This window comes from Pristiophorus japonicus, chromosome 9, assembly GCF_044704955.1.
Source record: "Pristiophorus japonicus isolate sPriJap1 chromosome 9, sPriJap1.hap1, whole genome shotgun sequence".
Classification (NCBI taxonomy): Eukaryota; Metazoa; Chordata; class Chondrichthyes; family Pristiophoridae; genus Pristiophorus; species Pristiophorus japonicus.
In genome coordinates this window covers 146219371-146234655 of record NC_091985.1, presented here as the reverse complement: position 1 = coordinate 146234655, position 15285 = coordinate 146219371, and the positions used below count along the sequence as shown (strand labels likewise).

The window sequence follows — 15285 nt, the reverse complement described above, 5'->3', positions numbered from 1 at the left end:
AGGATATTTGTGAGGCCACATCTACAGTACTGTGTACAGTTTTGGTCTCCGTAGTTAAAGAAGGATATACTTGCATTGGAAGCTGTTTAGAAAGGTTCACTAGGTTGATTCCGGAGATGAGAATATAAGAACATAAGAATTAGGAACAGGAGTAGGCCATCTAGCCCCTCGAGCCTGCTCCGCCATTCAACAAGATCATGACTGATCTGGCCGTGGACTCAGCTCCACTTACCCGCCCGCTCCCCATAACCCTTAATTCCCTTATTGGTTAAAAATCTATCTATCTGTGATTTGAATACATTCAATGAGCTAGCCTCAACTGCCTCCTTGGGCAGAGAATTCCACAGATTCACAACCCTCTGGGAGAAGAAATTCCTTGTCAACTCAGTTTTAAATTGGCTCCCCCGTATTTTGAGGCTGTGCCCCCTAGTTCTAGTCTCCCCGACCAATGGAAACAACCTCTCTGCCTCTATCTTGTCTATCCCTTTCATTATTTTAAATGTTTCTATAAGATCACCCCTCATCCTTCTGAACTTCAACGAGTAAAGACCCAGTCTACTCAATCTATCATCATAAGGTAACCCCCTCATCTCCGGAATCAGCCTAGTAAATCGTCTCTGTACCCCCTCCAAAGCTAGTATATCCTTCCTTAAGTAAGGTGACCAAAACTGCACGCAGTACTCGAGGTGCAGCCTCACCAATACCCTGTACAGTTGCAGCAGGACCTCCCTGCTTTTGTACTCCATCCCTCTCGCAATGAAGGCTAACATTCCATTCACCTTCTTGGTTACCTGCTGCACCTGCAAACTAACTTTTTTTTGGGATTCATGCACAAGGAGGCCGCGGGCGGGCCCTTGACAAAGGCGCAACACCTTGAGCAGCGCGAGCTCGAGGGACTCCTCGCTGGGCTGCGGAGGGAGTGGAGTTCAACAAAAGACTCCGCTCCCTCCCCCACAATAGGTTAAGGTAGAGGTTGCACTATGCTTTTGTCATGAAGATAACCATAGCCAGCCTCAACATCAACGGCGGCAGAGGGGCACGCCGTAGATTTGACAATTTTTCGCTCCTGCGGGAGGGGAAATATGCGGTGTGCTTCCTGCAAGAAACCCACACTGTTCCGGGAGACGAAGCAACGTGGCTCCTGGAATGGCAAGGAGAGGTCCGCATGAGCCACCTCACCGCCACTTCTAGTGGGGTGGCCATCTTGCTGGGCCCGCATTTTCAGCCGGAGATCTTGGGGGTCGAGGAGCCCGTGCCAGGCCGCTTGCTGCCTGGGGGACGTGCCGCTCCATCTCGTGAACGTGTACGCCCCTCAGCCCGGCCCGCAGCAAACGTGCTTCTTTGAAGAGGTGTCCGCTCTTCTTGGCTCCGTCGACGTCGGCGACTGCATTGTCCTCGGGGGGGATTTTAACTGCACCCTCGAGGCGAGGGACCGCTCCGGTGCCCCGCAGTGCATGACGGCGATGGAGAAGTTGAGGGACCTGGTCGGGTCCTTCGACTTGGTGGACGTCTGGCGAAATCTCCACCCCGACTCCAGCGCCTTTACTTGGGTGAGGCCTGGAGTAGGATGGTCCAGAGTCGACCGCTTTTACGTGTCTCGGGCGTACGTTTCCTGCGTCCCGGCGGCCTCCATGCGGCCGGTACCGTGTTCGGACCACCACCTGGTGTGGGCGGAGCTCGCTTCGCTCCGCGCGAGGACGGGGTCCGCGTACTGGCACTTTAACAACCAGCTGCTGGAGGATGTGCGGTTCCAGGACTCGTTCCGTCGATTCTGGTCCGACTGGAGAAGGAAGCAGGGGGGCTTCCCCTCCTTGAGGCTATGGTGGGACGTGGGCAAGGCTCACGTCCGCGTCTTCTGTCAAGAGTATGCGAGGGGGTCGACCAAGAGGCGGGCGGCCAGAGTCGGGCGCCTAGAAAAAGAGATGCTCGACCTGGAATCCCGTCTCGGTCAAGTCGTCCAGGACCCGGCCCTGCGGACGGTGTACGAAGCGAAGAAGGCCGCGCTGAAGGACCTGCAGCTCGTCGGGTCCCGAGGCGCGTTCGTGAGGTCGCGGATCCGGTTCCTGCGGGATCTGGACCGCGGCTCCCCCTTCTTCTACTCGCTGGAAAAAAGGCAGAGTGTCCGTAAGCAGCTCTTGACGCTGCTGGCCGACGACGGCTCTCTCGTCTCGGATCCGGAGGGCGTCAACAACAGGGCCCGTGAATATTACGGGGCTCTGTTCTCTCCGGATCCGTCCAGCGAGGAAGCGCGTAGAGTTTTGTGGGAGGACCTGCCGAAGGTCAGCCCGGAGGGCGGCGAAAATTTGGAAGCTCCGCTAAGCCTGGCGGAGCTGACCGGTGCCCTCGACCGGCTCTCGAGGGGAAAATCCCCGGGGCTGGACGGGCTGACCGTGGAGTTCCACAGGGCGTTCTAGGACGTCCTGGGGGGCGACTACGCGCGGGTCCTGAGGGAAAGTCTGGCGACCGGGGAGATGCCCCTCTCTTGGCGCAGGGCAGTCATCATCCTGCTGCCTAAGAAGGGCGATCTCCGCCTCCTTAAGAACTGGCGCCCGGTCTCCCACCTCAGCACGGACTACAAAATCTTCGCGAGGGCGATGTCTGCTCGCCTTGGTGCCGTGCTGGACCACATGATCCACCCCGACCACTCCTACACGGTCCCGGGCCGGACAATCCACGACAACATCCATCTGGTCCGGGACCTCATCCATCATTCCCAGGAGGCTGGTCTGTCGGTCGCCTTCTTATCTCTCGACCAAGAGAAGGCGTTCGACAGGGTGGATCACGACTATCTGCTCGGAACTCTGCGCGCTTTCGGGTTCGGGACGCATTTCGTCGCCCGGATCCGACTTTTGTACGCCGCCGCGGAGTGTCTGATTAAGGTTAACGGGTCCTTGACGGCGCCCCTTCGCTTTAGGAGAGGGGTGCGCCAGGGATGCCCCATGTCCGGCCAGTTATATGCCATCTGCGTGGAGCCTTTCCTGCGCCTCTTGCGGACGAGGTTGACGGGACTGGCTCTGCAAGGGCCGGGCGTGGGGGTCGTCCTCTCGGCTTACGCCGATGACGTGCTCCTCGCGGTAGAGGATCCCGCTGACCTGCGGAGGATGCGTGAGTGCCAAGAGATTTACTCGGCCACATCCTCCGCCAGAATCAACTGGGAGAAATGTTCCTGACTCCTGGTGGGTCAGTGGCGGGTGGACTCCCTGCCGGAGGAGCTCAGGCCTTTTGCCTGGAGCACGACCCATCTCCTCTATCTGGGAGTCTACCTTAGCCCCGACGAGGGAGCCTGGCCGGCGAACTGGCAGGAGCTGGAGGCCAAGGTCGCCGCTCGCCTAGGGCGATGGACAGGACTGATCCGAGTGCTGTCCTACAGGGGTCGAGCGCTAGTCATAAACCAGCTGGTGGCCGCAATGTTGTGGTACCGGCAGGTCACTTTGACCCCTCCCCCTGCGTTTGTCGCCAAGATACAGAAGAAGCTGGTGGACTTCTTCTGGAACAACAGGAAGCACTGGGTCTCTGCCGCGGTCTTGATTCTCCCGCTTGAGGAGGGCGGTCAGTCGTTGGTGTGCGTCAGCGCCCAGCTCGCGACTTTCCGTCTTCAGACCCTGCAGAGATACCTTTACGTCGAGCCCCCTCCTAGGTGGTGTGCTCTGGCGACGTATTTCTTCCGCCAGCAGCGCAACCTCAATTACGACACGCAGCTCCTGTTTGTGAACTTGGGGGGTGTCAGGACCGCCCTCCGGGAGCTGCCTGTCTTTTACAAGGAACTCATCAGGGTCTGGAACAAAGTCTCCACCAAGCGCAGCTCTCCGCCGGCTGGAGTGGCGGCCGTCCTGCAGGAGCCGCTGCTCGGGAATCCGTACCTCCACGACCGAGGTTTTATGTGGCGGTCGGAAGAGAGGGCTGTGGCTGGTGAGGTGACCAGGGTCAGGGACCTGCTCGATGGTGGAGGAGCGGGCTGGATGGCGCCAGGCACGCTGGCGCGGTGCCTAAATTCAGCCGACGTCCGCCACGCGGCCGAAGCCATCGAGTCGCTAAAAACAGCTCTGGGCCCTGACTCCATTAGGTGCATCGAGGAGGCTCAAGCATGTGGGGAGATCCCGTCCGAACTGACCCCCGTCCAGACGGAATTCCTCATCGGCGCCAAACCCCGGAACCCCCCTCGGGGGCCGGCGCCTCACAACTTGAGCCGCCTCGGAGAAATCCCCTCCGTGCCTTTCAGTTCCGCGCGGAGGGGTTTCCTGTACGGGCTGCTCCTGCACACTCTCAACTTTGCCATCCTCGCCTGCCGTCCGGACACGCCATGGCGTACCATCCTGCCGTCCGGAGGAGGCGGGGGTCCCCGATGGAGGGCACTCTACGCAGGGGTCCTCCCACTATTCATCGGGGACTTGGCCTGGAGGGTGGTGCACGGAGCAGTGCCGTGCAACAAATTTTTAAGCCGGTTCACGGACTCCCAGGCCGCCTGCAATTTCTGCGGTCTGGAAGAGTCCGTGTTCCATGTTTTTATTGAATGCACGAGGTTGCAGCCCCTGTTCCATTATTTGAAGGGGCTGCTCCTGAAATTCTGGCTGCACTTCAGTCCCACTTTCCTGATCTTTGGGCACCCTGTGCGGAGGGGAGCGGGTAGGTCCGAAGGCCTCCTCGTAGGACTGCTCCTGGGCACGGCCAAGGGTGCCATCAGCCGGTCCAGGCAGCGGGCGGTCGAGGGGGTCGTTCAACCTGACTGCCTGCCTCTCTTCCGCTCTTACATCCGGTCCAGGGTGTCCTTGGAGATGGAGCACGCGGTGTCCACCGGTACGCTCGCGGCTTTCCGCGAGAGGTGGGCACCGGAGTGACTGGAGTGCATCATCACGCCCGGCAACCAAATTTTAATTTGATTTTACGTTTTAAAGTTTAATTTGTTTTAATTGCCGGTGCTTTTAGTGTCCCCCTCCCCTTTTATAGGGGGCACTGGAAAAAATTTGTTTTTAGCGCCCAAAAAAAATACCAAAAAAAAAGAAAAACACAAAAAAAAAAAGAAAAAAAAAGGGCCTTGTAAATGTCTGGTGTGTCATCCAGGGCGGGTGGCACGCTTAATGTTTTTTGTTTTGCAGATAAACTCCAAAAGAGTTTCATGCACAAGGACCCCCAGGTCCCTCTGCACTGCAGCATGTTGTCATTTCTCCCCATTCAAATAATATTCCCTTTTACTGTTTTTTTTTCCAAGGTGGATGACCTCACATTTTCCGACATTGTATTCCATCTGCCAAACCTTAGCCCATTCGTTTAACCTATCTAAATCTCTTTGCAGCCTCTCTGTGTCCTCTACACAACCTGCTTTCCCACTAATCTTTGTGTCATCTGCAAATTTTGTTACACTACACTCTGTCCCCTCTTCCAGGTCATCTATGTATATTGTAAACAGTTGTGGTCCCAGCACCGATCCCTGCGGCACACCACTAACCACCGATTTCCAACCTGAAAAAGACCCATTTATCCCGACTCTCTGCTTTCTGTTAGCCAGCCAATTCTCTATCCATGCTAATACATTTCCTCTGACTCCGCGTACCTTTACCTTCTGCAGTAACCTTTTGTGTGGCACCTTATCGAATGCCTTTTGGAAATCTAAATACACCACATCCATCGGTACACCTCTATCCACCATGTTCGTTATATCCTCAAAGAATTCCAGTAAATTAGTTAAACATGATTTCCCCTTCATGAATCCATGCTGCGTCTGCTTGATTGCACTATTCCTATCCAGATGTTCACTATTTCTTCCTTAATGATAGCTTCAAGCATTTTCCCCACTACAGATGTTAAACTGACCTATAGTTACCTGCCTTTTGTCTGCCCCCCTTTTTAAACAGAGGTGTTACATTAGCTGCTTTCCAATCCGATGGTACCTCCCCAGAGTCCAGAGAATTTTGGTAGATTATAACGAATGCATCTGCTATAACTTCCGCCATCTCTTTTAATACCCTGGGATGCATTTCATCAGGACTAGGGGACTTGTCTACCTTGAGTCCCATTAGCCTGTCCAGCACTACCTCCCTAGTGATAGTGATTGTCTCAAGGTCCTCCCTTCCCACATTCCCATGACCAGCAATTTTTGGCATGGTTTTTTTGTCTTCCACTGTGAAGACCGAAGCAAAATAATTGTTTAAGGTCTAAGCCATTTCCACGTTTCCCATTATTAAAGGTTGACTTATGAAGATAGGTTGAGTAGGTTGGATCTATACACATTGGAGTTCAGAAGAATGAGAGGTGATCTTATCGAAACATAATGAGGGGGCTAGACTAGGTTGATGCCGAGAGGATATTTCCACTCATAGGGGAAACTAAAATTAGGGTGCATAGTCTCAGAATAAGGGACTGCCCATTTAAAACTGAGATGAGGAGGAATTTCTTCCCTCAGGGGGTTGTAAATCTATGGAATTCTCTGCCCCAGAGAGCTGTGGAGGCTGGGTCATTGAATATATTTCAGGTGGAGTTAGACAGATTTTTGAGCGATAAGGGAGTAAAAGGTTATGGGGAGTGGGTAGGGAAGTGGAACTGAGTCCATGATCAGATCAGCCATGATCTTATTGAATGGTGGAGCAGGCTCGAGGGGCCAAATAGCCTACTCCTGTTCCTATTTCTTATGTTCTTATGTTCAACATGCACTGGTTGGGCCAAATGGCCTGTTTCCAGGTTTTAATTTCAACATATTTCTATGTATAAATGAGATAACCAATTGAACTGTGTTTAATGGTGTTTGTTTAGGGATAAATATTGGCCAGGAGACCAGCAGAACACCCTGCTCCTTTTTTGACTAGTGCCATGGGATCTACAATGTTTCTTACATTCCAACAGTGACTACACTTGAAAATTAATTAATTGGCTACAAAGCACTTTGGGACATCCTGAGGTCATGAAAGGCGCTGTATAAATGCAGGTCTATCTTTCATTCTTTGTACTTTGTATCGACTTCAATAGGCAGACGGGGCCTCAATTTAATGTCTCATTCAAATGTCGGCACCTCTGATAGTGCAGTACTTCCTCAGTACTGCACTGGAGTGTTGACTGAGATTACGTGCTCAAGTCTCTGGAGTGGGACTTGAGCTCACGATCTTCTGACTGTGAGGCAATTGAAATGCAAACATGACCCCGCAGTATTGTCAATTGAAATACAAGTCAGCTTCCAGCTCATTAGCTGAAGAATCAATTGTGCCTGAAGCTTCCTCCCTCTTTCCTTTCCCCTTCAATTCGTTTGCATTTTTTTGGACATGTTTTCCTTTTTGAACATTTGGAGGGCAATTTTTGATGGCTCCTTCAGCCGCTAAAAAGATTCCAATGTGGCCAAGATGGAGTCTTGAGCTTAAGTGCCAGTTTAACCTGCGTTTAGAACTAGATGCCACATTGGTAAAGGAGTTGAAGATTGTGCTGGGAACAGCCACCCAGAGGATCATTAAGATGCTAATTGCCACCTAAATTGCCTGCCAGTGCTCATTAAAGAGGCTGCACGACATTTTGGTGGATAGCGCTTGACCTCATACCCTCTCCTAACAGCGGCCAGCTGACTGGGAGTAAACAAGTCGTTGCAGAGGAATTCGAGCGCTACTTAAAGGCACAGTCACCTTTTACTTCATCGACCTGTAACGTTAACTCTGTTTCTTATTCCACAGATGCTGCCTGACCCACTGGGTGTTTCCAGCATTTTCTGTAATTATCTCACCTTTTGCTGTTCACTTGCTGCTGGAGGTTTGAAGAGGACTTTTGAAGCACATCGAGAAACTTTCTGGGACACTTTGTCAAGACTTTATCAACATTTATTCTGGAAATTCTCTGAGGAATTCAGCTAAAAAGAGTAAGGGCTGTGCTGCTCTATCTTATTGGACACCTTATAGGAGTCACCGGAAGACAGGGAGTGCTTGGTCACTGACATCTTGCTAGGGGTCCTCCTTGGTCTGCAGGAGGAGTGGGAGGAGGGCATGAGGCCAGGCTGTGCAGCACTAGCTGCCGCTGCAAGAGAGGGACAGGAGAGGCAGGAGGGCGAGTTGGATTCCTTCCCCGCCCCTCCTCCTCTGGCCCTCCTTCACCAGGACCTCCAGTGCCGTGTCCGAGTACCTGTGTGCCCTCTCCCTCGGTCCCTCAGCCAGCCTGAAATCTGCTGCTGTGTGTCAGCCAGAGCTTCAGTGGCAGTGGGTGAGTGGAACCCACGTATACCACTCCACGAAAAATGCTTTTAATCAGCGCTTGAGTGCTAAACATGCAGGTGCCTGATTTAGCATCTCCAGGCAAGGTCAAATTATGGTCATCAGCAATTAGGACCAACAATTGCGTGCTAAAAGCAGACTTTTTAAACAGGCGTGTCTTATTAGCACAGCCCCCATTTAGCGCCTGCTTTCACCCTTTCATCAAAATAGCCCAGCCGATTTGAGCTCCGCTTCTGTTTTCTCACAATAAATGTTATTGTCATAACTGTGTCGTGCGAGTACTTTACCTGTAGTTTCTGTATGATTGCAGTTGCTTCATCAATATTTTGAGGCGTATCGAAGCAGGTGGTGATTTTCATGTTGATCATCCACTGCTGAAACTCCCGGAAAGTTGTACGGAATCGTTGCTCCAGCGCCTTCTCCTTGTTCTGACAATACTTCGCCGTCTGCAAGCAAAGGCTGCAGGCAGCAAGAAACAAGGAGATAACAAGTTAGATGAAGAGTTACACACCAGAAACATCGTAAGCAGGTGCTGCCTGAGCCTTCGTGGATTTCCCGCATGTTCTGTTTTTTACCACCTCAGGTTCTGGTATTCCTCATCAAGCAGAAGTCAAGACTCCCTTATACCCAATATCAACACGCAGGCCGCTGTTGATGCCATGGCCTATGCTTCAATGTCATGCGATACCAAGGCTGCTCCAACACCCAGTCACCATTGAAGTGGGGATGTTGGAAGTGGGAATGTTTACTGAAGATTGCAGTGTTCAGTTCTATTCGCAACTCCTCAGATAATGGAGCAGTCCGTGCCCGCATGCAGCAAGACCTGGACGACATTCAGACTTGAGCTGATAAGTGGCAAGTAACATTTGTGCCACACAAATGCTAGGCAATGACTATCTCCAACAAGCGAGAGTCTAACATAAGAACATAAAACATAAGAATTAGGAACAGAAGTAGGCCATCTAGCCCCTCGAGCCTGCTCCGCCATTCAACAAGATCATGGCTGATCTGGCCATGGACTCAGCTCCACTTACCCATCCGCTCCCCGTAACCCTTAATTCCATTATTGGTTAAAAATCTATCTATCTGTGATTTGAATACATTCAATGAGCTAGCCTCAACTGCTTCCTTGGGCAGAGAATTCCACAGATTCACAACCCTCTGGGAGAAGAAATTCCTTCTCAACTCGGTTTTAAATTGGCTCCCCCATATTTTGAGGCTGTGCCCCCTAGTTCTAGTCTCCCCAACCAGTGGAAACAACCTCTCTGCCTCTATCTTGTCTATCCCTTTCATTATTTTAAATGTTTCTATAAGATCACCCCTCATCCTTCTGAACTCCAATAAGTAAAGACCCAGTCTACTCAATCTATCATCATAAGGTAACCCCCTCATCTCCGGAATCAGCCTAGTGAATCGTCTCTGTACCCCCTCCAAAGCTAGTATATCCTTCCTTAAGTAAGGTGACCAAAACTGCACACAGTACTCCAGGTGCGGCCTCACCAATACCCTGTACAGTTGCAGCAGGACCTCCCTGCTTTTGTACTCCATTCCTCTCGCAATGAAGGCCAACATTCCATTCACCTTCCTGATTACCTGCTGCACCTGCAAACTAACGTTTTGGGATTCATGCACAAGGACTCCCAGGTCCCTCTGCACCGCAGCATGTTGTAATTTCTCCCCATTCAAATAATATTCCTTTTTACTGTTTTTTTTTTCCAAGGTGGATGATCTCACATTTTCCGACATTGTATTCCATCTGCCAAACCTTAACCCATTCGCTTAACCTATCTAAATCTCTTTGCAGCCTCTCTGTGTCCTCTACACAACCCACTTTCCCACTAATCTTTGTGTCATCTGCAAATTTTGTTACACTACACTCTGTCCCCTCTTACAGGTCATCTATGTATATTGTAAACAGTTGTGGTCCCAGCACCGATCCCTGTGGCAATCCACTAACCACCGATTACCAACCTGAAAAGGACCCATTTATCCCGACTCTCTGCTTTCTGTTAGCCAGCCAATTCTCTATCCATGCTAATACATTTCCTTTGACTCTGCGTACCTTTATCTTCTGCAGTAACCTTTTGTGTGGCACCTTATCGAATGCCTTTTGGAAATCCAAATACACCACATCCATCGGTACACCTCTATCCACCATGTTCGTTATATCCTCAAAGAATTCCAGTAAATTAGTTAAACATGATTTCCCCTTCATGAATCCATGTTGCGTCTGCTTGATTGCACTATTCCTATCTCGATGTCCCGCTATTTCTTCCTTAATGATAGCTTCAAGCATTTTCCCCATTATAGATGTTAAACTAACCGACCTATAGTTACCTGCCTTTTGTCTGCCCCCTTTTTTCAACAGAGGTGTTACATTAGCTGATTTCCAATCCGATGGTACCTCCCCATAGTCCAGAGAATTTTGGTAGATTATAACGAATGCATCTGCTATAACTTCCGCCATCTCTTTTAATACCCTGGGATGCATTTCATCAAGTCCAGGGAACTTGTCTACCTTGAGTCCCATTAGCCTGTCCAGCACTACCTCCCTAGTGATAGTGATTGTCTCAAGGTCCTCCCTTCCCACATTCCCGTGACCAGCAATTTTTGGCATGGTTTTTTTGTCTTCCACTGTGAAGACCGAAGCAAAATAATTGTCTAAGGTCTCAGCCATTTCCACATTTCCCATTATTAAATCCCCCTTCTCATCTTCTAAGGGACCAACATTTACTTTAGTCACTCTTTTCCATTTTCCTCTTCCCCTTGGCATTCAACAGCATCACCATCGCCGAATCCCCCACCATCAACATCCTGGGGGTCACCATTGACCAGAAACTTAAATGGACCAGCCACATAAATATTGTGGCAACAAGAGCAGGTCAGAGGCTGGGTACTCTGTGGTGAGTGACTCACACCCTGACCCCCCCAAAACCTTTCCACCATCTACAAAGCACAAGTCAGGAGTGTGATGGAATACACTCCATTTTTCTGGATGAGTGCAGCTCCAACAACACTCAAGAAGCTCAACACCATCCAGGACAAAGTAGCTCGCTTGATTGGTGCCCCATCCACCACCTTAAACATTCACTCCCTCCACCACCGGCGTACCGTGGCTGCAGTGTGTACCGTCTACAAGATGCACTGCAGTAACTTGCCAAAGCTTCTTCGGCAGCACCTTCCAAACCCGCAACCTCTATCAACTAAAAAGACAAAGGCAGCAGGCGCATGGGAACACCATTACCTGCAAGTTCCCCTCCAAGTCACACACTACCCTGATTTGGAAGTATATCGCCGTTCTGTCATCGTCGCAGGGCCAAAATCCTGGAACTCACTCCCTAACAGCACTGTGGGAGAACCTTCACCACACAGACTGCAGCAGTTCAAGCAGGTGGCTCACCACCACCAGTTTCTCAAGGGCAACTAGGGACGGGCAATAAATGCAGGCCTTGCCAGCGACACCCACATCCCATGAACAAATATTTTTTTAAAAACCATGAGGAGACTACGCCATCGCAGTGAGCCTCGGCTTAGTGTGAGTCAATCCATAACATGACTCATTCAGCACTTTTGATCAAAACCATTCATAATAATGGCTTCATCGTAGCATCCATCAAAATCAATCGAATGGAAATTGGACAACTTCTATAATATAGAATTACACAGAATTTTACAGCACTGAAACAGGCCAGTCAACCTATTTATGGTCCACACGAGGCTCCTCCCACCTTACACCCGACTTTATATCGAGAGGACTAGAATATAAGGGGGTAGAAGTTATACTGCAGCTGCGCAAAGCCCTGTTTAGACCACACCTGGAGTACTGTGTTCAGTTCTGGGTACCACACTTCAGGATGGCCTTTTTAGGGAGTGCAGCGTAGGTTTACCAGAATGATACCCAGACTTTGTTAAACTCAGGTTTAAGTTACGAGGAGAGATTACACAATTTAGGGTTGTATCCCCTAGAATTTAGAAGGTTAAGGGGTGATTTGATCAAAATTTTCAGGATATTAAAGGGAACAGATAGGGTAGATAGAGAGAAACTATTTCCGCTGGTTGGGGAGTCTAGGACTAGGGGACATAGTCTAAAAATTAGAGCCCGGCCTTTCAGGAGTAAAGTTAGGAAACGCTTCTACACACAAAGGGTGGTAGAAGTTTGGTACTCTTATCCGCAAATGGCAACTGATGCTAGATCATTTGTTCATTTTAAATCTGAAATTAATAGATTTTTGTTAACCGAAGGTATTAAGGGATATGGGGCTAGGTGGGTATATGGAATTAGGTCACAGATCAGTCATGATCTCATTGAATGACGGAACAGGCTCGAGGGGCTAAATGGCCTACTCCTGTTTGTATGTTCCTACTTCATCTAATCATATCAACATATCCTTCTATTGCTTTCTCCCTCATGTGCTTATCTAGCTTCTCCAGAAATACATCTGTGCTATTCACCTCAGTCACTGTGGTCGAGTTCCACATCCTGAGTAAAGAAGAGCAGGCTGGTGATCCTTTCACAAGTTAACCGCCCAAACGCTGAAGGCCAAAATTACCCCCTGTGATGCGCTGAGTATCCAACGACATAATCCTTTCCTCTAACTCCACTGCTGCTCGAGTGCAGCTTTGGCAAGTCCTGCTGGCTAGATTGGAGCATGTTGAGCAGATTGAAAAGTCACGAAATTTAGCAATCAATTCAAGCAAGAGTCATGGCCACCTGGCCCCAGATAAGGGCCTAAATCTGGGTGAAAAGGCTTCCAAATTTACGTCCCTGGAGATCTCCCTGCTCATCTTTGAAAAGTACCATGCGATTTTTTGTGCCAATTTGATCAGGCAGGTGGAGCCTTAATTTAAGGCTCCTCAAAAAAACTGCACCTCCAACAGTGCAACACTCTCTCAGTACTGCACCAAAGTGGCAGTCTAGTTTATAGACTCAAGTGCCTGGAGTCGGTTTTGAAGCCACCACATTCTGGCTCAGATGTGAGAGTGCTACCCATTGGGCCCAGGCTAAAACACAATGCTTTGCTATCAGAAAAATTGACTGCTTCATTCCCAAACGGTTTCAATATAAGTGGGCATTTACCTATTGTATTCTTTGATTAAAGAAGAAACTTTGTCTGAATGTGAGCTCAAATCCTTGGAAAATCTGCAGAGTTCATTTAGTTGAGCCTTCAAAGATTCACTCGTGCTTTCCGCCTCCTTCAGAGCTTCCTCTGTTTCCTGCACCAAAAATAATCACTAGCAGGACACCACACTTTACAATTACATTCATTGTTCATTAAATACACCACAGAATATTGCAAAAAATCAAATGGAGTCAGAAGGAGTATAATCACGTGACAAGTGATACCGTGTGCGGGAGGGACTGTGTGTGCGGGAGGGACTGTGTGTGCGGGAGGGACTCTGGGTGCGGGAGGGACTCTGGGTGCGGGAGGGACTCTGGGTGCGGGAGGGACTCTGGGTGCGGGAGGGACTCTGGGTGCGGGAGGGACTCTGGGTGCGGGAGGGACTCTGGGTGCGGGAGGGACTCTGGGTGCGGGAGGGACTCTGGGTGCGGGAGGGACTCTGGGTGCGGGAGTGACTCTGTGTGTGGGAGTGACTCTGTGTGTGGGAGTGACTCTGTGTGTGGGAGTGACTGTGTGCGGGAATGATTGTGTGTGTGGGAGAGACTCTGGGTGTCGGAGAGACTCTGGGTGTGGGAGAAACTGTGTGTGCGGGAGTGACTGTGTGTGTGGGAGTGACTGTGTGTGTGGGAGTGACTGTGTGTGGGAGTGGCTGTGTGTGGAAGTGACTCTGTATGTAGGAGTGACTGTGTGTGTGGGAGTGACTGTGTGTGCGAGTGACTGTTTGTGGGAGTGACTGTGTGCGTGGGAGAGACTCTGGGTGTGGGAGAGACTGTGTGTGCGGGAGTGACTGTGTGTGCGGGAGTGACTGTGTGTGCGGGAGTGACTGTGTGTGCGGGAGTGACTGTGTGTGTGGGAGTGACTGTATGTGGGAGTGACTGTATGTGGGAGTGACTGTGTGTGGGAGTGAATGTGTGTGGAAAAGATTCTGGGTGTAGGAGTGACTGTGTTTGTGGGAGTGACTGTGTGTGTGGGAGTGACTGGGTGTGGAAGTGACTGGGTGTGTAGGGAGTGACTGTGTGTGGAAAAGATTCTGGGTGTAGGAGTGACTGTGTGTGTGGGAGTGACTGTATGTGGGAGTAAATGTGTGGGAGTGACTGTGTGTGGGAGTGACTGTGTGTGTAAGAATGACTGTGTGTGGGAGTGACTGTGTGGGAGTTACTCTGTGTGGGAGTGCCTCTGTGTGTGGGAGTGCCTCTGTGTGTGGGAGTGCCTCTGTGTGCGGGAGTGAATCTGTGTGTGGGAGTGACTGTGTGTGTGGGAGTGACCGTGTGTGTGGGAGTGACCGTGTGTGTGGGAGAGACTGTGTGTGTGGGAGAGACTGTGTGTGTGGGAGAGACTGTGTGTGTTGAAGTGACTGCGTGTATGGGAGTGACTGGGTGTGGGAAATGACTGTGTGTGGGAGTGACTGTGTGTTGGAGTGACTGTTTGTATGGGAGTGACTGTATGTGGGAGTAAATGTGTGGGAGTGACTGTGTGTGGCAGTGACTGTGGGTGTAGGAATGACTGTGTGTGGGAGTTACTCTGTGTGGGAGTTACACTGTGTGGGTGTTACTCTGTGTGCGGGAGTGCCTCTGTGCGTGCGAGTGACTGTGTGTGTGGAAGAGACTCTGGTTGTGGGAGAGACTGTGTGTGTGGGAGTGACTGTGTGTGGAAGTGACTCTGGGTGTATCAGTGACTGTGTGTGTGGGAGTGACTCTTTGTATGGGAGTTACTCTGGGTGTGGGAGTGACTCTGGGTGTGGGAGTGACTGTGTGTGCGGGAGTGACTGTGTGTGCGGGAGTGACTGTGTGTGCGGGAGTGAATGTGTGTGGAAAAGATTCTGGGTGTAGGAGTGACTGTGTGTGTGGGAGTGACTGTTTGTATAGGAGTGACTGGGTGTGGAAGTGACTGGGTGTGGGAGTGACTGTGTGTGTAGGGAGTGACTGTGTGTGGAAAAGATTCTGGGTGTAGGAGTGACTGTGTGTGTGGGAGTGACTGTTTGTATGGGA

At 50.6% G+C, this 15285-nt stretch overlaps 1 protein-coding gene across 1 annotated transcript in view; it reads right to left on the bottom strand.

The window, feature by feature from the left end:
- Nucleotides 1-15285, bottom strand: part of syne1b (spectrin repeat containing, nuclear envelope 1b) — a 420847-nt gene that overhangs the window by 214352 nt on the left and 191210 nt on the right. Inside the window, exons 54-55 of the mRNA XM_070891000.1 lie at nucleotides 13255-13391; nucleotides 8465-8636 (exon numbers count right to left, since the gene is read on the bottom strand). Coding sequence (XP_070747101.1) covers nucleotides 8465-8636; nucleotides 13255-13391 — 309 coding nt within the window. The remainder of the gene's footprint in view (nucleotides 1-8464; nucleotides 8637-13254; nucleotides 13392-15285) is intronic.